Here is a 27,199-nt window from a genome sequence, read left to right as displayed (position 1 = left end):
GCTATAAAAACTCCATCACACCATTCGAGAGATAACTTCGAACTTCCACTATTTCTGTACATTTTCAATAATCAATTCCCAATAAAAAGCAAAAAAAAACACTCTTCGATAGTCGGTAATGACGATCATAATGTGTGATAAAGCCCACTGAGCTCGATTAGTGACGTATCGAAGGACATTATCGATAAATCGAGTCGATTGCCAGCCACCTTATCTTGATCACGCCGCGAAAATCTATAAATCCAACACATTCAACGAAAAGATAGAGTCTTGTCTAAATGAAAATGAAAATCTCGATAAGCTGTTTAATTTATTGCCATTTTCGTATCTGTTTATCTGTGATCACATTTTAATTTAATGGGGCAAAGAAAATAGGTACTTTTTGTTTTTTTCGATGATGAATAGCCATTGTAGTCTCAAATGGAGCTAAGTACAGTCTAAGGTCTCAAAATACTAACTATGGCTACGAAAAGAAGCGACACTCACACTCCCAACCAATTCAATGCTCTCACGCAACATAATGGTAAAACTACTGGCACTGCTTACTTCTTCCTATAGAACTGTCCTTGTCCCGCTCTAATATTTATTTCTTTTAAAATATACTCTTCGATATTCGGTAATGTTGTACGATTATAATGTGTGATAACTTGCACACTGAGCTTGATTAGTGACGTATGGAATGACATTATCGTAAAATAACTATACCAAGTGGGGTATCATATGAAAGGGCTTTACGTATACATTCTAAAACAGATTTTCATTTATTTTTGTGCATAATAGTTTTTGATTTATCGTGCAAAATGTTGGAAAAAATACCCGAGTACAGAACCCTCAGTGCGCGTGTCTGACTCGCACTTGGCCGGGTTTTTTTACTATTAGTTTCCTAACTGTTGTGAACTTTGCTATTACTACCTAAACACAGTAAATACCTACACACGCACCCCTGGAAGGATGTCTGGCTGTTAACGATCTAACATAATAACATTTTGAATAAGAAAATGAATTAACTGTTCTACTTTTTATTTCTTCATTTTTTATTGTAAAAAACCCCGCTACTTTCATTTTCTTATCAATTCGCAGATATGCATAAATAAAGTAAACACTAAAAAAAATATTAATATTCAACACAACTATGTATTAAACAGACTTCATCATTTAATTTACATTCATATTATATGCGTAAATATACATAACAATACAACAGCGAACGACAAAACTGGCATATTTATTAGTATCGCATGATAAATAACGATATTTATTTGAATTAAAAATACGCACTCATTTATTAATGCTTTATATTAAAAGTTCTTGAAGCATAATTAACATGAATAATAAACTTTTTTACTATTCATTAAGATTACATTTTATAAATACAACAATTAAGTGTAAAATATGTTCGACGACAAAAACCACTGAACCGATTTAAACGGGAATATTCACATGGTGCAAAAACTGACTGACACAATAATAATTATGAGTGAATAGACTGCTGCATTGAATTTGTCTTTTTGCAAAACGTAGTCTTGCACTAAGAACGGATTTTCAAAAATTCTACATTTACTTAAGCTTAAGAAGTCCTAATTCATCATTATCTTCATCGTCCATCAATCCTACACCGCCGGCTTACTACTGAGCACGGGTCTCTTCTCATTAATGAGAAGGGTTTGGCCATAATCCACCACGTTGGCTAAGTGCAGATTATTTAACAGAATCCACACACGTTTGGAAACATTTTGGAAATGCAGGTTTCCGCGCAATGTTTTCCTTCACCGTTAAATAAAGTGATAACTACTTACGAGTACCTAATTGCTTAAAACGCACATAACTCCGAAAGTTATAAGTGCGTGCCCAGAATCGAAGTTCGGACCTCAGACCTCCTGACGAGAAAGCCACCAATAACATTGAATATCATAACATACCTACTTAACATAGTAAAATAACAATACAAGAACAGAAACCCAAACAGAAGTACGATACAAAAGGAAGCCTTTACTAACGATTATTTTAAACGATTGATTATTTTTTTAACGAATTAGAAAAATATTACGAAAAATAGACTGTAGGTCTATTAATTATAATACCCATACATCTAATATAAACCCCTAACAAATATCACACTTCACACTATATAATATTATAAAAGCGAAAGTTTGTATGTGTGTGTGTGTGTGTGTGTGTGTGTGTGTATGTTTGTTACTCCTTCACGCTAAAACTACTGGACGGATTGGGCTGAAATTTAGAATAGAGATAGATTATACTCTGGATTAGCACATAGGCTACTTTTTATCCCGGAAAATCAAAGAGTTCCCACGGGATTTTTAAAAAACCATATCCAAGCGAACGAAGTCGCGGGCATCAGCTAGTACTTAATAATACTTGATAGGTATTTGATTATGATAACTTAATCATCTATCAACACTTTTTTCGTCTTAATCTACCTTAATTAAAAAAGCGTGAATTTATCATGACAAACCTATCTCGTTTTTTATATCGACAATATCGATAATACTTGATGTCGATAAACAGTGCTTTAGGTACGTCCCTAGTGCCAGATGGCGTATTTCAGGTTGGCAGTAATTGGCCAGTGTTGTTTGTTTGGTTTCGAATATCGAAATTACGCTGATTGCTGTGCCGAAACAATTGACAGTTTGATTTTTATTATTATAGTGTCACTGCTGTTTTCAAGGCCTTATACCTGACTGACTAGCTGATGCTTGTGACTTCGTCCGCGTAGATTTAGTTTTTAACAGGGCTCTCTCCGTCACTTACCTACTCCATACAATCGTAGTCCCAATTTCATTTGAATTTTAAGCAACCAAAGTCCATGAAATTTTGCAGACATATTCTAGAAACTAATATCTGTGCCTGTGGTGTTTTAGATTTTTCTAAAAATATGTAGTTTTAAAATTGCAGGGGCTCAAAGATTTGTATGTAAATTTTTAATACCGCGTAACTATGAAACCGAATATTTTAACGGAAATCTGGAAAACCACAACATAGATATTATTTCCCGGAACGTTTCTACAAAATTCCATTGAGTATGATTGGTTAGTATTCCAATGAGAGACAAACTACGTTTGTATGGAGCGAGTGACGGAGAGACCCCTCTTAAAGAATTCTATGGGAACTCTTACCGAATAATCTTGCAGCAGGTACCTATACCTATTATAGTTCGGAGCTTTTTATGTGCAAATCTTCTTTTTATATGTTTTAATGTTTTTTCCCCTTCAATTACATATCCAACTCCCACTTCAGTCCCAAGCAATTATTTGCAATATCTCTGTACCTACCTACACCATTTAAGATCAATTGGACGATTATAAACTTTATTCTGATGAGTATAAAGTACATATTCGCTTCGAGAGACACATCACCCCTTACAGCTTCCCTAAACCAATTACGTGGTGTGATTTGTCGTCATAACCCCGCCTTTTTATTTACAACTATAATCACAATAGGTACCTACCTACCCACTTGCTAGTTGAGTGATAGCCCAGGACCTATTTGGGGGTCGGGATTCCGGGCAAGCACCTCTAAATTTTTGGAGTTAAATGTGGGTTTTAATAAATTAAATATCACTTGCTTTAACGCTGAAGGATAAAATTGTTATTTTACCTAAACCCAAACTATTAGCAAGCTGAAGTGGCAGTGGGCATGCCTATCGTAGATGGCCGTTGGAGCCGAAAAGTCCTTGAGTGAAGACCGCGTGTCTGGTGACGCTCTTTAGGGAAGGCCTATGCCCAACAGTGGATGTCCACAGGCTGATGATGATGATGATGAAGGCTAACTGGATTTTGTTCACTGCCCTAAACAGTGACCTTGTACTCATATGGTTCTTAAGCCAGGATGTTTTGTCTATGGTTATTTAGTCTTTGCTAATATTGTCGTTTGTCCTGTTCCAGTGGTCATGCACAAGGAGAAGGAGGAGATGCACGCGCACCGCCGCGACCACGCGCACTACGACCACATCATGCCGGACGGCGAGATGTTCCTACAGGTAAACTAATATTGCGTAACGTTAACAGGGCTCTCTCCGTCACTTACTCCATACAATCGTAGTTCCAATTTCATTTGAATATTAAGCAACCAAAGTCCATGAAATTTTGCAGACATATTCTAGAAACTAATATCTGTGCCTGTGGTGCTTTAGATTTTTCTAAAAATATGTAGTTTTAAAATTACAGGGGCTCAAAGATTTGTATGTGCATTTTTAAGACCGCGTAACTTTGAAACCGAATATTTTAACGGAAATCTTGAAAACCACAGGCATACATATTAGTTCCCGGGACGTTTCTACAAAATTTCATTGAATATGATTGGTTAGTATTCCAATGAGAGACGAACTATGTTTGTATGGAGCGTGTGACGGAGAGACCCCACTCAAACGCAATACGTAGCACATAGGCTACTTTTTATCCCGGAAAATCAAGGAGTTCCCACGGGATTTCGGGAAACCTAAATCCACGCGGACGAAGTCGCGGGCATAGCTAGTAATAACATAAATTGCGTATTATTGCTCCACAATGAATCAATACCGCCTCCGAGCTATAAATAAACGCAGCCTTCCACTCAGTAGGTACTTAATATTTCAAGTTTTCGACTTGCCTCGCTTGCTCTGGAGCGTGTCTGTTTTTCACTTGGTAAATATGACGATAAGTACAGTGTACTGTGTATCATCATCATCATCAGCCTGTGGATGTCCACTGTTGGACATAGGCCTTCCCTAAAGAGCGCCACCACACCCGGTCAGCGTTCCTCATCCAGCTATTTCCCGCCAGTCTATTACTGTGGTACCTACTGGTGGTACTTTATACCGTATATGCGTGAACCGTACTTTTGCCTTGGCCAGTCGACACATAGAGTTACAAGTGTAAATTAATAATTTATAACACCCCCGATAAGTGAAGGTTACAGTAACTAGAAAAGAGCTGATAACTTTCAAACGGCTGAACCGATTTTTTTGAATTATAGCTAAGAACACTCTCGATCAAGCCACCTTTCAAACAAAAAAAAACTAAATTAAAATCGGTTCATTAATTTAGGAGCTACGATGCCACAGACAGATACAAAGATACACACATAGCTGGTCGCTGGATACACACGACAAAATTATAACACCCCTCTTTTTGGGTCGGGGGTTAAAAATGGCGAGTGAGTTCTCATTTTGTAAGAACTAATAAGCATGGCTGTAGCCAGGGCTGGCTGTTTGGGAGTTCAAACTCTCTCTTCCCCCAGTGTTTGACAAGTGCACTCAGCCAAAAATAAAGACATAGTTTACATGATAGCTTACTCGTACGATCATTCTCTGAGTCCTAGTTGAAGTCTATAGAGGCACTTTGATTGGGCTCAGGCTTAAGACACTGTTAAAACGAGACAGCGTTATACCGCTGGCATAAATCTGTCTCGTTTTACTGAAACTGAAGTCTGAGTAAAGTCAAAGTGCGCTCTGTAGATCTATACCCGTTAATTTTCCAACCAATTCCAATTTTCCAACTACTGCAAAAATCAGTCAAGACCAGTGTTTGCAGCTGCTCAGGGCATTGACCAAACATTCTGGTCCGAGACCCACAACATCTCAAGTAGCCACAAGAAGCCAAACTCCATTCTTCAGAATATTTTTCTGATATTTTTTTTTGACGTGACAACGTCTTATAATTCGATAGAGCCGGCTGCACGCACGAAAAAACATGACTCATGCGGCGTTACCTCGCTCTGAGGCGTTCCATGTAAGGCTAAAGTGCAAGCGAGAGCGCGGGACGAGCGACAAAGAAGCACAATCGGCCTTTGTATGGCATTTGTTGTCACGTTCAACTATCGTCAGTAAACCGACTTTACAGACAACCAATTTTTTTGAATAATTTTCATTGTGATGATTCCAGGCACTCAACGGTTTCCTGATGATCCTTACGTGTGAAGGAGAAGTATTCTTCGCGACGCACAGCATCGAAAGCTACCTGGGCTTCCATCAGGTTAGTCAGAGTACCTAATCTATTTTTCTTCTTAGACTTAGTTTCCTAGTCTTGTCTAGTTAGGTTCCGCTTTCTACATTTTCCCACCCACTTTGTACCAATGTCTTGAGAATCCATTTTTTAGGATTCCGACCCAAAGGGTATAAACCGGCCAAGTGCGAGTCAGACTCGCGCACCGAGGGTTCCGTACTCGAGTATTTTTTGACACTGCACGATATCACGAAAACTATTATTACCTATGATAAATAACATTCTTTTTTTTGAATGTTCAAATAAAGCCCTTTCGTATGATACCCCACTTGATATAGTTATCTTACTTTGAATATTGAAACACATTTTAATTTTTTTTCTGTGATGTAACCACAAATTCACGGTTTTCGGATTTATTCCTTTACTTGTGCTATAAGAGCTACCTACCTGCCAAATTTCATAATTCTAGGTCAGCGGGAAGTTCCCTATAGGTATTCTTGATAGACACGACAGACGGACAGACGGACAGATAGACAGATAGACAGACAGATAGACAGACAGACAACAAAGTGAACCTTAAAAGGGTGAGGCCCGACTCGCACTTGACCGTTTTTTTAGTCTGTTGGATCTCAGACCTGCGTTCACGGCGTCTAACCACCACTTTCTTGGACGGCTTACGTTCAGCAAAAGCCAAACGTAAAGCCGTTGGTTGGTTTATCATTATGAAAAGATAACAGTACGAAAAATACAATGTACTTAGCAGTTACAACACCGAAATAGCACCACATTACCATTACAAGTGCATATATTACCACTTTTTATCACATTTCCCTAATTAATTGCGACCATTAAGAAAAAAAGCCGACCTAATTTCACGTACAAACGCGAGACCACCATAGAAAAGCTATAATATTAATCATAGCAAATATATGATACGGTGGGGCTCGAATTTTCGTCCGGGTGACTCCATAAAAAATATAATTACAGCGATAAATGGCTTTAAAAGGACCTTTAGGTTTTTATTAAGGCCTGCTTTTATTCGTAATTCGAGTTAATGAAGTTTATGTATTTATTATAACTAGAGCCAGTTTTGACAATACATTTTAATTGGATAGAAAGACTCTAATAAAGTTTACGAGTAGATATTTATCAAAACCGATCCACTCGGGCTGCTGCGGGAACCAACATTTTTTTCGTATTACGTTTTTCTTGTTCAGAAGTTTTTTCTTATCTATATAAGCTGTGATAGCCTAGTAGTTAGAACGTCCGCCTCCTAATCGGAGGTCGGAAGTTCGATCTCGGGCACGCACAACTAACTTTTCAGTTATGTGCGTTTTAAGCAATAAAATATCACTTGCTTTAACGGTGCAGGAAAAAATCGTGAGGGAACCTGCATGCCTAAGAGTTCTCCATGTTTTCAAAGGTTTGTGAATTGGGCCAGCGTGGCAGACTATGCCCTAAACCCTTCTCATTCTGAGAGGAGACCCGTACTCAGTAGTGGGGCGGAAATGGGTTGATCATTAATCAATCAGCTTGTTTGCATCCACTGCTGGACATAGGCCTTCGCAAGAGCGCGTCACCACACACGGTCCTCCGCCTTCCTCATCCACCCATTTAACGCTACCTTCTTAAGATCGTCAGTACAGCAGGTTGGAGGTCGTCCCACGCTACGCTTGTTGATACGCGGTCTTCACTCCAGAACAAGTTAGTCCCAGTGGCCATCGGCTCTGCGATAGACATGACTTGCCCACTGCCACTTCAGCTATACATTCGTTGAGCTATGTCGGTCTCTTTGGTTCTCCCAAGGATTTACTCGTTACGGTTTTTGTCTCTCAGATAGACATCTAACATAACCCGCTCCATAGCACACTGAGCGACTTGTAGACCAGGCCAACTGTCAGTGTTTATAACTGTACTAAATTAACCTTACACTCTTGAAAGTAACTAAAAGAGAGAAGGGATATACTCAACCATAAGAGCTGATGGACAGACGGACATAACTTATGTACTTATAAAGGTTTAGGGTTCCTTGTTTTACTACTGAACCCTAAAATGCATTAATAAATTAAGATTTGGTGTTTCCGACCCTTAAACTGCGGGGTATGTCGTGTCGCTTATCGCGGAGTAATGTAAAGAACACTAAAAAGGATCATAAACGAAGATATTTTTATTAATTTTATAGTTTTCGCGATGTAATTATTATGAGCCATAAAGTAATACAAAGGCCACTGCGGGCTCAGAGACTAACACAAAATAGAATACACAAACTAAAAAAGGTACCTACTGTCCCTACTTTCAATACGCCACTTGGGATACAATTTTTTGGATATTTAATTCGAAATAATCCTTCTTTCAATAATTTATTGAATTAAAATTGGACCCAGGATATACAAAAAAAGCAAGCATTCAAAGTCAAAATTAATTAGCAGGCAGGAATTAGGATCTAGATCACTTTTGAACGTCAAAAATAATTTTAATTTTTTAACACTTATATCTCTATAAGGTTATTTGGGTTCCATGGCTTGGTCTGAGGAGCATTTTAATAAAATATCTAGAAAAATAAAACTTTGCACCATATCTAAATTCTAATCATTGTAGTAAAAAAAGCTGACCGGGAAAACATAAAATATAAATACATATAAAATAGCCTGAAACAAAAAAATATGATAAGTAATAACTTCTTTTCTAGAGAAAATGATTTTATTTACAAAAACAAACTTACGGTTTAACAGGGCTCTCTCCGTCACTCGTTTCTGCTCGTTTCATACAATCGTAGTTCCAATTTCATTTGAATATTAAGCAACCAAAGTCCATGAAATTTTGCAGACATATTCTAGAAACTAATATCTGTGTCTGTGGTGTTTTAGATTTTTCTAAAAATATGTAGTTTTAAAATTACAGGGGCTCAAAAGTTTGTATGTAAATTTTTAAGACCGCGTAACTTTGAAACCGAACATTTTAACAGAAATCTGGAAAACCACAGACATAGATATTGGTTTCTAGAATATGTCTGCAAAATTTCATGGACTTTGGTTGCTTAATATTCAAATGAAATTGGAACTACGTTTGTATGAAACGAGTGACGGAGAGAGCCCTCTTAATAGATTTATTATTACGACACTACGGCGAAAATGGAGAATCTTTCTGTTAAAAACAATTCACTGAAGATGGGTAGATACTTAGGTAGGTACCTACTAGCTAATAAAGCCGCAATAAAATATAGCTATCATAACTAAAAACGCTATTTGGGCACAAATCCAAGCCTGCGCCATAAAACTTTCAGTTAACAATCCTGTATAAATTTCGTTTCCCCCATAGTTTTGTTTTGACTTGAACCCGAATTATTCGGTTAGCTGGTCTTATCAAAGACTATGTTATTTATAGATAGACTAGCTGATGCCCGCAGCTTCGCCCGCGTGGATTGGTCAGATCCCCTGCAGCATCAGGATTGAGGAGTTGGACTCCAAATTTTTTATGAAACAATGTCGCAAAGTTCCTCTATCGATTAAAAAAGAAATGACGCAAATCGGTTCAGAAATCTCGGAGATTTCGGTGTACATAGGTAGAAAAACACAACTCCCTTTTTAAAAGTCGGTTAAAAAAGTAGCCTATTTTACGCCCTGGTGAATCCTCTACTTGCCTGTGAAAGTCCCGTCAAAATCGGTTCAGCCGTTCCAAAGATTAGCCTTTTCAAACAGACAGACAGACAGACAGACAGACAGACAGACAGACAGACAAAAATTTTAAAAACGTGTGATTCAGTTATGGTATCGTTCAAATAACCATATGAGCTTAATATGAGGTAGTTATTTCGAAATTACAGACAGACACTCCAATTTTATTTATTAGTATAGATAGGTTAGTAGGCACAATATAAATACTCGGAGTATCTATCTCTACGTTATCAAATCATAAATGAGATAAGCTGCTCGATTGCGGTAGAGAGAAATAAATGTTATCACATCACACTTCACACTAATCACACTATCACACTAATATTATAAAGGCGAAAGTTTGTACGTGTGTGTGTGTGTGTGTGTGTGTGTGTGTGTGTGTATGTTTGTTACTCCTTCACGCAAAAACCACTGGACGGATTTGGCTGAAATTCAGAATGGAGATAGATAATATCCTGGATTAGCGCATAGGCTACTTTTTATCCCGGAAAATCAAAGAGCTCTTACGGGATTTCGAAAAACTTAAATCCCCGCGGACGAACGTCCGCTAGTTCGCTAGTCCGCTGACGCGGGCGTCAGCTAGTTCTATTTATTAACCCCCGACCCAAACAGAGGGGTGTTATAAGTTTGAAGTGTGTATCTGTGTATCTGTCTGGGCATCGTAGCGCCTAAACGAATGAACCGATTTTAATTTACTTTTTTTTTGTTTGAAAGGTGGCTTGATCGAGAGTGTTCTTAGCTATAATCCAAAAAAATTGGTTCAGCCGTTTAAGAGTTATCAGCTCTTTTCTAGTTTTCTTGTAGAAAAGAAGGTTAGATAACCGTTAGGTTCATAATATTATGTCAATTGACAAATGTCAAGCTGTCAAGATGGACGTTGCCTTGATACATAATTATTTATTTGAAAATGATGTTTTGGAAAACTCAGATACTTTGGATTGTAGGCGCGGAATAGTCCAAGAAAATCGGTTCAGCCGTTTGAAAGTTATCAGGTCTTTTCTAGTTACTGTAACCTTCACTTGTTGGGGGTGTTATAAATTTTTAATTTACACTTGTTTACAAGTATGCTAATCATTTATTGATATGTTTAATTTTCCACTGGCTCTAAGGCAGTCGTTGATAAACCAGAGAAAAACAAATTATCTAAATTCTTTTTATTCTTACACATGCTTTTAGGTAGGTACTACCTCTACGAATAATTACAATAACAGCATAATTTCCCAATCCACTTATGGGAGAAAGTCGTCAGGCCGTCAGTACAATTATTTGAAACAGTTTATACCTTTTGGCATATCTACTCAATGATCTTACTCTACAACAGGGTGGTCGATTAAGAGGGGTTTATTCGTAGTGTGTTCCAGACAAACGTAGTTTGGCTCTCATTTGAATGCTGACCAATCAAACTCAAGGAAATTTTGTAGATACTCGTACCAACAAGGAACCAAAAGCGTAATTTGCTATAATCCGCTAAACAAACCAATCTGTATGGTGCAACATGCAGCATGCGACATGCACCGCCCGCCTGCCCACTGATAAATATGCAGGAAAAGCCAGCCACCAAGCAAGCAATATGCACCACCACCACGCAGCACCACACAAATCCAAAAACCACTCGACGCTAGTTTCGCCCCGACACCAGAGCATCCTCAGGTGATGTAGACCTTAAAAATGCCTAATTGCAAAAAATACCTACTCGTACCTTCTAAAAAATAATATCTATGGCTGTAGTTTTCCATATTCCATTAAAACATTCAGTCTTAAAGTTACGTGGTCACAAGAATTTAAGTATATAGACTTCCTTAAACACGTGTAACTTTAAAACTTCTGGCTCCTTTGAAGACCAGCGCTGCGCCACAGACAGCAAAATGCTGAGTGGTGGTATGAAGTGGTTTCTAATACGATTTTGAAGAAAATATAAAAAAAAAAATATACAATTTATAAGTACTTTGTCGTAAGATTTTTGCACCTGTATTGCTAGTTATCTCCCAATGCCACCATGATCCATGCTTCATAGTCGCTGATTGTTCCTTCCTGCGTTGGGAACGACATGCAGAGAATCTTTCAGCTTTTGTAAAATAAGGTCTGGCACGTGCTGGCTCTTAGACCATGATTTTTACGGAAATCTGGTAAATTACAGACATTAGTTTCTAGAACGTGCCTACAAAACTGCATCGACTTAGATTGTTTAGTATTCAAGTGAGAACCAAACTGCGTTTGTGTGGATGCAGTGACGGAGAGACCGCCGTTAAAACCGAATCGATTTGGAAATCATTAAATCGGCCGGTACTAAGTCGTGACGCCGCCACGTGCCATAAAATGGGGGTATTGATTTAAATAAACATTATTGCAAGCATTCTGGTTTATAATAGATAGGTACGTTTGTATTGGGAGGGAAAGTTTGGCTTCAAATTACAAACATCTTTTTCATATGATATTGTATTAAATGCCACTAGTATTTATCAGTAACCTACTTAGAAAAAACTTGACTTGACTTTTTTTTCGTCATTACATGATCAACTTATCGCTGGCCCACTACTGAGTATGGGTCTCCTCTCAGAATGAGAAGGATTTACGCCATAACCACGCGAGCCGAGAGTGGGTTGACAGACTTCATACACACCTTTACACCTTTGAAAACTATTATGGAGAACTCTCAGGCATGCAGGTTTCCCTACGTTGTCAGCAAATTTTCGCACTTATCCGTATTATTATAAGTGCGAAAACTCACTTTTCGTGGAACATAGCTAACGATTATTTGCTAAGTACCTACATTAATTATTGGAGTAGATGTTTTTTTATCACGCAGCGATGCGAGGGTTCTCGCTCGCGCGCTCTCTAGCTCCAAAAAATTGTTTTTCTGTAGAGAAAAATTTAGTAATTTAGTATCACACTAATATTATAAAGGCGAAAGTTTGTATGTGTGTGTGTGAGTGTGTGTGTGTGTGTGTGTATGTTTGTTACTCCTTCACGCTAAAACTACTGGACGGATTAGGCTGAAACTTAGAATGGAGATAGATTATACTCTGGATTAGCACATAGGCTACTTTTTATCCAGGAAAATCAAAGAGTTCCCACGGGATTTTTAAAAAACTACATCCACGCGAACGAAGTCGCGGGCATCAGCTAGAATGTAATAATTTTGAAACTGTGTAAGATTTTGCTTCGTGAATTTTCACAGCTAATACATAAAATTAGATACCTAAGACAAGGCATTTCACGTGATTTTTCACGTGATATCTATGAAATGTTTCATCTATAGTTACTTCCTAAAAAATCCCAACTAAATTGAAAGAACCAAAACATTAAAACCGAAATACCCTCAGGCCAATAAAAGCTTGATTTAAAAATTACAATAGCGCACACCCCTCTATATATTTCGGCACAAGGGAACAAGGGCTGGTAGATTAACTCCGAGCCGTCTCACCAGGTGGCTGGCCATCGATCCACTTCCCATTGCCCGGCTAATGGGGCACATGGTCTCCCTTAACGTTCCAGGTGGAATAATTTAATTATTATACATTAAAGGTCATATTAAAGTAGAGTTAGTTAGTTTTGTTGCTTTTTTAAGTGACCTAGACGAACGATTAATTATTATTAGACGGTCAGATTCAAATAGCAAAAATATGGAAAATTCAATCAATAGGGTAATGCTAGGATAGGTTTAACGTTTTGACCGACGAACACAGAGCATCCAGTACCCATACCTAACTGGGTATCCAGTAACTATACCTAACAATCACAAAAAATTTACCCAAGAGAAAACTTTCCAAAACAATAAGCATATCAACAAAACATTACGGTTTGCCATAGCAACTATATAACCCCCGAAACCGAACCAGGAACAAAAAGCAATTACCGAACAAATCATCCTCTGACATTTAATGCCATCGCAATATGTTCGAACCCACATTCAACCCACAGTACCCCATTTTTATAAACATAAACATAAAACTTAGGGCAAGTTTTCCTACATGATTCATTAACATGTCATTCGTAAAAGTTGGGGGCTAGTGTTGTGCCTTGTGCAACCCCATTGATTATCAATTAGTTTTCTACTTGCAGTGCTTATTGTCGGCACATTATCCACAGTATTTACATGAGTCTTTGTTATACGACGTGTTAAAATTCATATTTTTAATCCTGCATCGCAAATTCTACCTTTTGCTTTTAGCTTTAGGTTTACAATAGCTTGTGTAGAGGCCAGAATTAACACGTCCATCTTCGTAACAGATGATTCTTTAATGATCGGGCTCGAATCGATTTTTAGGGTCATCGATGGTTTATTGATTTACGGTTCAGTTGTGACTTGCTTTTTTTATGCTGATGAATAGTTATCCTTTTGGCTAGTTATCTAATCATCTTGTTGCTCTGATTTAATTGATTGATTGCCTTGATTGGGGTTTATTAGATTATTATTCGGAAATTATTACTTATTGAGGGAAAAGGTGAAGTTTTTTGGTAATATAATATAGTTTAAAATATTTAGAGTTAGATGCCCACATGGATAGAATATCCGCATAGCTTGTATCCCGGGAAAGGATCGTGGGTTACTTTGGTCCCAAAAAATTAAAGAGTTCCCAAAGGAATCATAAAATACTAAATTTCAAGTTGAAAAAGTTGAGGGCGTCATCTACTTGGTATGAAATAGCTTGCATCCTGGAGATTGACATAGACTACCTACTTTTATCCTGGAAATTTAGAGTTCTCATGGGATTTTGAAAAATCTAAATTCACGCGGATGTAATTGAAGACATCATGTTGTAATTAAAAAAAATCTGATTTTTAATAAATATGTAAAAGACTAACTTCTCTTATTTGGTATTATCTCAAATGGTTTTCTTATAGTAAATTCTTTTGACGATTCAAAAGCACTTGCAAAAGTTTATTTGAATAAAAATCTAATCTATTCTATTCCAGTCAGACATAGTCCACCAATCAGTCTACGAACTAGTCCACTCAGAAGATAGAGAAGAACTTCAGAGGCAGTTGCTATGGAACTCCTTTCTTCCACCAGAAGCCAACAGCCACACACTCCAAGATGTATTAAGACAAGAAAGAGCACATCTTCTAGAACGAAGTTTTACAGTCAGATTTAGATGTTTATTGGACAATACTTCTGGATTTTTGGTAAGTGAGTGAATGATAGTCGTAGTAGAAATACTATACAAGTGTAAATTAAAAATTTATAACACCCCCGACAAATGAAGATTACAGTAACTAGAAAAGAACTGATAACTTTCAAACGGCTGAACCGATTTTTTTGGATTATAGCTAAGAACACACTCGATCAAGCCACCTTTCAAACAAAGAAAACTAAATTTAAATCGGTTCATTAGTTTAGGAGCTACGATGCCACAGACGATACACAGATACAAAGATACTCAGATACACACGTCAAACTTATAACACCCCTCTTTTTGGGTTGGGGGTTAAAAATGTTTTTTTTTTTTGTTAAATGAATTTAATCAAACGCTAGGTACATAAACGAATTCAGAGTTAAGTCTGGTCAACTTCAATTTTTCTTTTTCGTTGTTTTTTTTTGTAAAAGTACATACATATTATAAGATGAAACTTTCTACAATTATTTGGCACTTGCGTGAAGATTTCCGATATTTCTAGCTCACCATCAAGCTGAGACGGATAAGCCAGTTGCTATATAGAAAAAGTAAAAAAATCCTGTTCATTTCCAGAGGCTAGACATAAGAGGGCGTATCAAAGTCCTGCACGGGCAGAATAAGAAGACCGAGGAGCCGCCGTTGGCGTTATTCGCGATCTGCGCGCCCTTCGGACCCCCCAGCCTGCTGGAGATACCGCAGAAGGAGGTCATGTTCAAGAGCAAACACAAGCTGGACTTGTCACTTGTCTCTATGGACCAAAGGTTAGATATTTTATTTAGAAGATTAAATTACAATATCAGTAAAGGAAGGATATAATAGAATAGAGAGATTTTTTTATTCAAGTAAACATTTACAAGTGGCTTAACTTTGCGGAAGTCCCTGTCCAAGGAACCCAAAAGTTTAACTTGCTGTTATCAGCTGAAACAGACAAATCTGTATGGTGCAACATGCAGCATGCGATATGCACAGCCTGCCCTCCCACTGCTAAACATGCATAAAAAGCAGCCACCAGGCAATATACACCACATAGAACACACGAGTGTCTTTTGGGGGATTTTGGCAAAGTTCCTCACGAGTTTTCTTCACTATTATTTAATTGTTTAAAACGTATGTACAAATCATACGTAAACGATTTATGCACACATAATTCTTTGTTGTGTGCACTAATAAGTGAATTAATTTTCTCAACTGTAGGAACTTAGCTGCAAAAAGTTAGAGACGCGTACCCAAGACCTTTGAAATGGAGACCGCCGTTTTAATCACTAGGCTACCACCATATCACTGTTTCTAGTAAATCTGATTTAATAATAAATCATAATTAAAATAAATAAAAACAAAATCAACCTTAAATTCCCAAGTATCCTCGAGTACAATGCGGATGTGAAGGAATTTATTTAAAAAACTTCGTTCCATACGAAATGTATAATTGCTGAGCGTACAGCGTAGCTAATGGATTTATTGATAGTTGCCGGCCGATGGCTGCTCTAGCAGGGATAAACACACCGACACGGGAAGATTTTGAAGGCTGTTAAACGATAAAAATGTATAATTCTCGGATTTAATATTACGAACTTAATATTTTATGGTGCTCACTAGACGAGTTGGTCTAACAAAAATACAAGTACCAAAGACCTAGGTCAAATAGTTGCATTGGTAAAACAGTCGTCATTCCAAACAAAATTTTGATTATAAACTTGATGTCCTACTAATTTTAATAGCTTCATAGGATATTTTCAATAGCCCTCCTAAAGATATAATTTACTTCAATGTACTCGTAGATTATAAGACGCTTTATAAAAATTAACCAGTTACCCAGGTTTTGTTCTTTAATATCAGGACATAATGTTATCCTTAAATGTCGTAATATGTTTTTATTTATTGGCGTACAAGATATTATTACCTCTAGATTGCGATCTCATCTGATGGTAAGTGATGGAAGCGGGCTAACTTAGAAGTAGTATCGCAGTTTTATTCAACCCATGCCTCGCATCGGTTTCCACGTGGCATCATAACGGAATGCTAAATCTCGTTGGCGGTACGTCTTTCCGATAGGGTGTTAACTGGTTACGACTGAAGCCTCCCAGTAGACCAGTCCAGATGGTCCAGAGACAATTAACAATTTATTAACTTCCAAATTGCCCTGGTCGAGAATTGAATCCAGGACCTGCTACAAGACCACAAACTCACCACTGCGCCGGCGAGGTCAAATGCTGTATCTAATAAGAACATGAATTTTTCAGGGGTAAAATGCTGCTGGGGTACACTGATGCTGAGCTTGCGAATATGGGAGGCTATGACTTGGTGCACTATGATGACTTGGCGTATGTAGCCAGCGCTCATCAAGAATGTAAGTATTACAAGGTATGGCTATTAAAAAATAGTGTAAAATAAATACTGTCTTATATAATAGAATAGGAACGAAAGTTTTTATTATTCAAGTATACTTTTGTTGCCGTAAGTGCCTTGCCTTAGTTACAGTGCCGTAGTTAAGTGTATCTACTCATACCTACCATCAGTGGTTTGAAATTCCTTCCTGAAAAGAACCAGCAAGAAATTCAGTGGTTGCTTTTTTTTACGTCACTTATACTATTACACTTACACTATTACATATCATGTCATGTAATAGACAGACAACAAAGTGAGGTGACATAAGGTGATTCTATAAGGGTTCTGTATTTCCTTTTGAGGTACGGAACCCTAACAAAATAGGATGTTAAGTGATCAAAATTAAAAGTATATTTTTTATTCCAGTATTAAAAACTGGTGCATCAGGGATGATCGCGTACCGATTTCAGTCGAAGGACGGGCAGTGGCAGTGGCTTCAAACTTCATCGCGACTCGTCTACAAGAACTCCAAGCCAGATTTCGTCATCAGCACGCATAGGCCGTTGATGTAAGTAACTACTTATACTCGAAATATATCACATGCCTAAATAAATTCTGTGCAGTGATGACATATGGATCCAATACATGGTCGCTATGTGTCTCATAAGAAAGCACAGAGTCACTCAGCGAACGATGGAGAGAACTATGCTTGGAGTTATTCAACGTGATCAAATTAGAAATGAGGAGATTCGTAGGAGAACCAAAGTAATAACCAGCATTAGGGTAAGACTTCGGCTTCCTATGCGAGAAAGGGGAGAGACCTGTAACATTTTGGAGTTATGTGTGTTGAGGAGAATATTTGTATCTATGAAAGGTCTCCATAATATTTTCAAAGGTGTGTAGTGTCTGCCTATCTGCACTACCCAAGTGCAGATAGGCAGCCACTAGGCGTGGTAAACCCTTCTTATCATGAAGGGAGGCTCGTGCTTTGTAATGGATCAATGATGGGTTTACATGATGACGATGACTATCACACCAAAAACAATGATCTGAATCCTCTCTTGTCTAGATGCCAAGGGTGTTGTAAGCTAACTAACACAGCTGTTTTATTTCCAGGGAAGAGGAAGGCCGAGATCTCCTAGGAAAGCGGACGATGGACTTCAAAGTCAGCTATCTAGACACCGGCCTCACTAGCTTGTACTTCTCTGAAACAGAACAGCTATCAGGCTGCGAGTCAAATGTTTCAACCCCACCTCGAGCGGCGAGGCGATACAAAACACAGCTGAGGGACTTTCTGTCCACTTGTCGGAACAAGAGACGAGTTCCTCCCACCCCAGCACCTCCACCAGTAGACTACCTAGCAGCCGACGCGGTCGCTGCAGCATATACAAATTTAAACGGAGCATATACAGCTCCTTATGGAGAATACCCTCCTGCGCCAGCCTTACATTACGCTCCACCACCTTTAGATGATAGATTCCTTGCAGCGGACAACCTCTTCCACCAATACAAACCTTTATCTTACCATTACACTCCTTACGCGCCCAATGGGTTCCTAGAACCAGCGCCACCTCCCGGTTACGAAGTACCACCTACGTACCACAGACCTCCATCGCGGGAGTATACCTATGTCGATAGCAGTGGAAGGTATATGAGCCCCGTTACAGGAGAGAGGAGGTCACCTAGTGTAGTCCCCGGTCCCAGCCCAGGAGGGTCCAGCGGGTCAACGGAACAGGAAAGGATGCAGCAGACTCAAGCTTCAGAGATGCCAAGGCAGACGGTGCTCATGTGGGGAGCCGGTGGAACAGCTCAAGAAGTCCCCGTGGAGTACTCTCCACCTCAGGTTTGGCGATACCACCCATCCCATTACCACACCGCTGAAGCAACTCAATGAGTGTAGTTCTTAGTATTTTGTGCAATATCCCCTGTTTTGATCAGGACATTTTTTTGGGCGCAAAATTTAAACTTCCACCAAAGAATCGCCCTTCCAATCCGAATTTGTTTTTTTTAGTCTTAACGTTTTTAAAATAGGAATTCATGCTGAATCGTTCCTTGTGTCGCACATATTTTGGAAATCTTCTGCACCTTTTTGATGCGGCTTCTTTTTTGAAGTTTTGTTTCTCGAATATGGACTTGTGACGATGCCTCGCTCAATGATTTCATATTTAAAACATTTTTTTTACACTTATTTATGGAAAATCTTAGGCTTTATAAAAAAAATTACAGTCAGTTGGGATAACCGACAGAAGTGAAAACAAACATATTAAACTTCCATTAAAAGTTTGAACCTTAAAAAGTTGAATTAAGGATTTTTTTAAAAGCTAATAAAATCATCATGTCGGTGACGCGACCATGAAGTTTTACCCATCCCAAAATCACCCAACGTGTCTAAAGTTTTCATTTAATCATTTCAATACTTCTAATTCGTTCAAATAAGCAAAAACGATCAAATTTTTTAAATAATATTTTTTTAAATAATAGAATCCTATTCGATTTTCCATAAAAAGGATTAAAATTATCATAAATAAATTTCGATTACCAGTTTTTGTATATAATTTTGTGTAAATTTTTTCAACCGAGAGTAATAAAATTATCCAAAGTAACGGTTTTAGTAATATTAGTTAAAATTTTTAAGCTTATTATTGTATTTTAGTTATATTTAGTGACACGATACAAGTCGTATCGATGTGACAATGTAAATATTTATTTTTATCGTTTTGTGAGCTTTTGCTTCATTTTTAAATGTCTGGTTCGTGATTTTTAGCTTTTTATATAAATACATCATTAAATTTAAATAAAATCAGCAAAATGAAGTGTGCGGAAACCAATTTTTCCTAAATCTGCTTGTCTTTATCATTATTAGTTGAACTCTTTTTTTAAAGTTCACAAAAAAATTAAATTCTAGTTAGAACATATTAATATCTATTACCTAAAATATTTAAAATAATATAAGTAATTCCAGATAAAAATTGCATTGAAAACAATCATTACATTTTATTTAGATTTTACGTTTCTTCGTTTTGCTGAGTTTTTTTATAAATTTTTAGTGTAAAGATAAAACATATCAATATTGTAATAGCATGCATAATATAAAACATCACGGAAACGTATTTATGTCCCCGTAAATTGTAAAAAATTAAGCTGTTATTTCCATTGATAATAAAAAAAAACAAATACATGTTCTCGAATATTCTACTTAGGTACAGAACACAACAAAGACAAATATTCAAAATTATTTATTTTATTTGTTAATGTAACTATCGTCAAAAATATTTTTTGTTAAACTAATAAAAATAACTCAATTACTTATACAAATATTGCAAAAAAAAATTAGAACGAATGTTACAAACGAAGTTAAATTAAATATTATTTAACTGTTACATAACAATCCATAATATTTCTTTAACTTCTTTCATAACATTCACTTAAAATATGATGGAATGGAATATAATTTCTTGTTTTGTAACATATCATTTCATTTAAGGGCAGTGAGAATGAGAACAAAATACATATATATTTACCTACTTATTGAAAAAAATAAACACCGTCCAAATTAATGATATTAAGTAAATGTTTCACTTTGTTTGTATCATATAGCTAATAAATTAAGTATTTAGGTACATTTTTTACATTTATGGGGACAAAAATATACACTGCCATGCCAACGTGAAGCAAGCTAGCACCTTTCTTGTAAATACACTTCGCGTGCCTTTCACACTAGACTCTAGATATCTAGAAATCTAGAATTTTCATTGTATCTAAGTTCTACCAAGGATCTAACCAATCATTCGTTGTGCTACAGTGACTCGGCGTTGGCAGGGCAACAAACCGTCGAACAAATCTTCCGACGTCGTTAGATATAAGACTTAGCTATAGATTTTGTATTATTCCGAAGAGCACTTTATACATAAACTCTTAACACCCCTCCTTTTCAGTCGAGGGTTAATAAAGAATTTCATAACTAATAATGCAATTTTTAAAATTCTTCAAACTATTATTATACATATAACAAGATCGTATGTATGAATAAATTGTAAAAAAAATTAAGTAACACATAACGAAAAACAAAAATTATTTCATGAAGAAATTGTTATATTATTTACCCATTAATTTATTTTCTTAAATTATTACTAAATAAACGAAATATCCTTATAACATATTATTTCCTTTATAACGTCAATTTGTTAACCAATACGTTTTTTCTTTATTATATATTTTTCTGTTTATACAAAGATATTTATTTTTGTTTATAAGCAGGTACCTAATCAAAGGAAGTGCTCTTCGCAAAATATTTCGTCTTCGCATTGTATATTCATTAAGAAAAAGTTGTATTGTCCATACATACGGGTTAACCGAAATTAGTTTTTATGAAAATAATCGAGTCATTAATCGAATTTATCTTCCACTACGAGTTCCAATGTATTTATTTTTTATGACGGAATTTGACTTAATAATGATTATTTTATTTCTTTTTGTTTTCCTTTTCATAAGAAATGTAAAAAATGGAATGCTAGGCATTGCCTTTATGGTTTTTAACTAAGCTTCGTTGGATTATAAAATAAATACATCAAAAACGACAAAACTTTTTATACATAAAAATATCACAGTTTTTATCATATTTGACTTTCACCAATAAAACAATTTGAATTGTAAATAAATAACTAGGTTAGATGCTTTAATTACATAATATTATATTATTGATTATTATTATTCATAATTATTTAATTGAAAATATAGTTAAGATGAAAATAAACGAGAAAGTCTCTGTATTTATTTTAGTATAGATTAATTATGTAATTAAAAGAAAATCAAATAAATTTTTTCATGCCACTGATATTCTCGAGTTTTTTTTTGCGGTTGACCTCTACGCTGATGTCGGTTGCGTTTGTCGGTCAAACGCGTAGCTGTACAAACGCACATTGTTTGCCAATGGTTACCAAAAGATTCAAATTCAAAATATTTTTGTTCAATTAAATTTTTACAAGTGCTACAAACACAAGTTTTTACAAGTGTTAGTACAAGTAGATTATTTTGACGATTCAAAAGAATCGTCAAAATAATCTACTATACACATCGATGACTAATACTAGTTCGGAATTCCTTTCCTACCGAGAAGAACCAGCAAGAAACTCGGCGGTTGCTCTTTTCAAGTGTTCAATTTACAATAATATACAAGCAATAATTGCAGTCCCAAGATCTCTTTCCGAAGGATGGGACGACTTAATTTTACATCGCTTGGCTTTGGAAAATGGAAACTTCTTTGCAAAAAGTTTTACAACAACGCCATCTTTTATGAAGCCTAAGAACCGCAATAACAACTTAGCTTGAAAAATTGGTTGGCATTTTTCAAAGCTACTTTCATATCATTTTTCGAGGTAGTTATAAAAAATTTCAATAGGTAGCGTTCACTTTTGTGCGGTCTAGATAATGTCAAGAACTATTCAAAAACTTTGCTTCAAAACTAGCACCATACTTTTAAATACTAATCTGATACGCACTGCCCCGTGCTGTTTTAGTACTGTTTATGAATACTTTCTTATCTACAAACCTTTGAATCGTCAAAATAAACTACCACTGGTTCGAAATGCCGTTCTACCGAGAAGAACCAGCAAGAAACTCGGCGGTTGCTCTTTTCAAGTGTTCAATTTACAATTTACAATAATATGCCAAACCATACCATACCATAATAGGTAGAGGTATATATTCAGTTACATGCGCAACGAATCATAATTGCCGAAAAGGTGTCCGTTAGACCTTAAAAATTAAAATCCCGTTTAAAATGTAAATTCGACGTGAAATTAATTATCTACGCGAATTAAAAACGCGTTTACCACTTTTACTATCTAAAAGTAAGAGTAGATATTAATTAAATTTTTCTATTTACTAGTCAGATGATACAAGATAAGTTTGTAGATATATACTGTAAGGTTATTTTTAAAATATTGATTTGAGTTGTCAAAAATAATATAAAATTATTAATTTACCTAATGCAGGTAGTTTGATAAAATCGATATTTGGCTCATTCGATGTCATACAATCTGTTACTAGGAGGTCAACAAGATTGAACTTGCATAAATACGGGTGTTTTGAAGGTTTTAGTTTAGTCTCCTTCCGAGATTCGGGGCGATATCGCATATTTTCGGTTTTTGTATTGTGAACTGGATAATTAGATGTTGTGATAGCAATCACGCTCTAATTAAATTATTTATTTTGGCATTAGTTTTTTTTAGATTAATACTCTCGGATAACCTCTACACATTGAACCTAATGTTTTTTGTGTTGGTTTGAGAGGACATTCCAATAATTCGATAAAAATATTTAAATAATACCTGCTTTTCTGAGTGACGCCAATAATTCAGAAGCGGGATGTGTCTCACGTTGTCTTAATTTCGCTTTGGTATCTTTTTGTAAACAACCCACATTTGATTAAAATTTTTATTGAGTTTGATTTGGTAATTAAAATTTTTAGTTTTTTTTTAAATAATTTAGTCTTTTGTGAATTGGAAAGTAATTTGCAATAAGTAATACAGATTTCGTGTACATCGAATGAGAGGTTAGTCGTTTGGATTTATTATTGATTTGATATTAAAACTGATAGTTCGGCAGTTCATGGATAGGTTTTAATGATTTGACGGAGGGCAGGATAGCCCATGATTTGGATTTGACTTAGGGCAGGGAAGCCCGCGACTGACATGACAAGATTGATTAGAAACACGAGGACGTGTTAAATTCAGGACGGCCGAACTGTAAGGTTATTTTTAAAATATTGATTTGAGTTGTCAAAAATAATATAAAATTATTAATTTACCTAATGCAGGTAGTTTGATAAAATCGATATTTGGCTCATTCGATGTCATACAATCTGTTACTAGGAGGTCAACAAGATTGAACTTGCATAAATACGGGTGTTTTGAAGGTTTTAGTTTAGTCTCCTTCCGAGATTCGGGGCGATATCGCATATTTTCGGTTTTTGTATTGTGAACTGGATAATTAGATGTTGTGATAGCAATCACGCTCTAATTAAATTATTTATTTTGGCATTAGTTTTTTTTAGATTAATACTCTCGGATAACCTCTACACATTGAACCTAATGTTTTTTGTGTTGGTTTGAGAGGACATTCCAATAATTCGATAAAAATATTTAAATAATACCTGCTTTTCTGAGTGACGCCAATAATACGTCTACCTAATTTCAACTTTTTATGATTCCAACCCTCAAAAGGAAAACGGAACCCTTTTAGGATCACTTTGTTGTCTGTCTGTCTGTCTGTCCGTCCGTCCGTCCGTCGTGTCTGTCAAGAAAACCTATAGGGTACCTACTTAACGTTGACCTAGAATCCTGAAATTTGGCAGGTAGGTAGGGGTATAGCACACGTAAAGGAATAAATCCGAAAACCGTGAATTTTGTGGTTACATCACAGAAAAAATAAATTAAAATGTGTTTCAATTTTCAAAGTAAGAGAACCATACCAAGTAGGATATCATATGAAAGGGCTTTACTTGTACATTCTAAAACAGATTTTTATTTATTTTTATGCATAATACTTTTTGATTTATCGCAAAATAAACAAAATGTCGGAAAATTTGCCGGAGTATGGAACCCTCGGTGCCCGAGTCTGACTCGCACTTGGCCGGTTTTTTCAAATAAAAAAAGCGAGCAAATCTGCCGCCGCCCATGAATATTTGCAGTACCTACTTAAGGAAACGCCAATGCGCTGCCAGTCTTTCAGGAATTTGTTGGTCCGCCCCTTGAATAACCCCATGTTGTAATCTAATGGGAACACTCTGAACACCGCAGAAGGGATTTGATATCACAGTTTTCATGTGCGTAGAAATTATAAAATAACTTCTAACAGTTTATTCAATGATTTCACCAAAAAGTGGTGGCCGGTTTTTTGTTGTCAAGCGCAAGCCTTATTGGTAAATAGGTATAATATTATAGACAATCTAGGCTTTGTGGGACTTTGTCTCTACATGACTGCTAATAATAATTGCCCATTGCCTAGTCTAATCTATACTAATACTAATATTATAAACAGGTAAAGTATGTAAGTTTGTTTGTTGGGAGTAATCTCTGGAACTACTGAACTGATTTTATAAATTCTTTCACCAGTAGAAAGCTACATTATTCCTGAGTAACGTAGGCTATATTTTATTTTCAAAAAAATAGAGATCTCTATGAAAAATGTAATAAGCTACCCGTGCGATGCCAGGGCGCGTCGCTAGTACCTTTATAATAAGGCTATTTTTCACACGTTTTTACCTAAAATCCAACTCACTATAGGAATGTGGTAAGCAACTAATTCCATACCACTATTGCCCATACAAAAACCATAATTATATGTCTATTATTCTTGTACCTATCTCCGGAAAAAAGTCCTATTGTATAAAGAATTGCGCCTTATCTAATAAGGCACTTGTCCCACCGCCGACGAGGAAGCGACTAGCTATCAACTATAAAATATCTTCCTTCTTTCAATGCTGCGCTTTTCAATACGAGATCTAGCATCTTGGGACCTCAACATCTATCGAATAAGCATCTCATAGGCACACTCGCTCTACCTTAGCTGCATCATCACTTGCAAGCAGGATTGATTGCAGCTAAGCTCAAGTCTATAAATTAAGTCTGTTTGAAGGCAGTTTAAAAAAAAAAAAAAAAAAGATTCCGACGAATTGAGAACCTCCTCCTTTTTTGGAAGTCGGTTAAAAATTCCATTACAACTTACCCTTGACTGCAATCCACTACAACACTGCCATAGATAGACTACAATCTCATCTGGTGGTAAGTGATGATGCAATCTAAGATCAAGCGGAATAACTTGCATGTGTAGGGTATTTTTATTAAACCTATACACTTATAGTTTGTCTGTCTAAGCCCTTAAATTTATTATGTCGTAACACTCTCACGAGGTGAATGAAACAGGCGACACTAATGCCACTATCAGTCGTATTTCAGCGATTATGTTTGTGTATGTATGATAATGACAAATCTCAAAAAGGTACGTTTTGTTTGTATGAATGTATAAGCGATTAACCAATGTGAGAGCAGCCGCGTGCCGACAAATATACAGCGCGAGCTGTTATTACCGCCTAAGTTATTAGGGTTCCGTACCTCAAAAGGAAAAACGGAACCCTTATAGGATCACTTTGTTGTCTGTCTGTCTATCTGTCCGTCTGTCCGTCGTCTCTGTCAAAAAAGCTATAGGGACTTCCCGTTCCCGTCCCGTCGTATCCCGTTGACTTAGAATCATGAAATCTGGCTGGTAGGTCTTATAGCACAAGTACAGGAATGAATCTGCAAACCGCGAATATGTTTACATCGTTTAAAAAAAAATGTGTTTCAATTTTCAAAATAAGATAACTATACCAAGTGAGGTATTATATGAAAGGGCTTTACGTATATATTCTAAAATAGATTTTTATGTATGATAAGTTTTGATTTATCGTGCAAAATGTTGGAAAAAATATCTCACTGCGCGAGTCTGACTCGCACTTGGCCGGTTTTAAATGTTTGAATGTATCTCTGTACTCAGTGACGGATTAACCCTTAATCAAATTAAGCAATTGCCTAGGGCATCACGTCTGAGGGGGCACCAGAAGAAGCACAAAAAAAAATCGTCCTTAGGGCATCACGTCTCACTCTCACGTCACTAAAAAAGTTTCTAGGACTAATTTGAAAATTCGCGCGTTTTAAGTTGTCATAGAAACCGATCTAGAGTCATAACCCCACTCCCGCTTGCCCACTCGCTGCCCGCTTGTGCATTCGACAATTCGAATGCCCCCGAAAGCCGCAAGGCACATTTCAGTAAATAAATAAATTATGCGTTGTTAGGGTTCCGTACCTCTGTCTGTCTGTCTGTCCGTCTGTCCGTCCGTCCGTCCGTCCGTCTGTCTGTCTGTCTGTAACAGATTTTTATTTATTTTTATGTACAATAGTTTTTGATTTATCGTGCAAAATGTTGGAAAAAATACTCGAGTACGGAACCCTCAGTGCGCGAGTCTGACTCGCACTTGGCTGGTTTATGATTGTTGTCGCACCTACTTCACTTCTAAAGTAGTTACATCTCATCATCTTAATTTTCAAAAAACTAATGTTTTTAGGAGGTTAAGGTTTAAAGACCGTTTCTAGTTGACATACGGATA

The 27,199-nt window shown here is 36.5% G+C and overlaps 1 protein-coding gene across 1 annotated transcript in view; it reads left to right on the top strand.

The window, feature by feature from the left end:
* The window catches only part of LOC123876722 (aryl hydrocarbon receptor), a 144,118-nt gene extending 124,781 nt beyond the window's left edge, over positions 1-19,337 (top strand). Inside the window, exons 3-9 of the mRNA XM_045923030.1 lie at positions 3,903-3,997; positions 5,880-5,969; positions 14,531-14,740; positions 15,304-15,491; positions 16,971-17,077; positions 17,482-17,623; positions 18,172-19,337. Coding sequence (XP_045778986.1) covers positions 3,908-3,997; positions 5,880-5,969; positions 14,531-14,740; positions 15,304-15,491; positions 16,971-17,077; positions 17,482-17,623; positions 18,172-18,949 — 1,605 coding nt within the window. The 5' untranslated portion in view covers positions 3,903-3,907 and the 3' untranslated portion in view covers positions 18,950-19,337. The remainder of the gene's footprint in view (positions 1-3,902; positions 3,998-5,879; positions 5,970-14,530; positions 14,741-15,303; positions 15,492-16,970; positions 17,078-17,481; positions 17,624-18,171) is intronic.
* Positions 19,338-27,199: the final 7,862 nt, after the last annotated feature.

Source organism: Maniola jurtina, chromosome 22 (assembly GCF_905333055.1).
Source record: "Maniola jurtina chromosome 22, ilManJurt1.1, whole genome shotgun sequence".
Classification (NCBI taxonomy): Eukaryota; Metazoa; Arthropoda; class Insecta; order Lepidoptera; family Nymphalidae; genus Maniola; species Maniola jurtina.
This window is presented reverse-complemented; position numbering and strand designations above follow the sequence as displayed.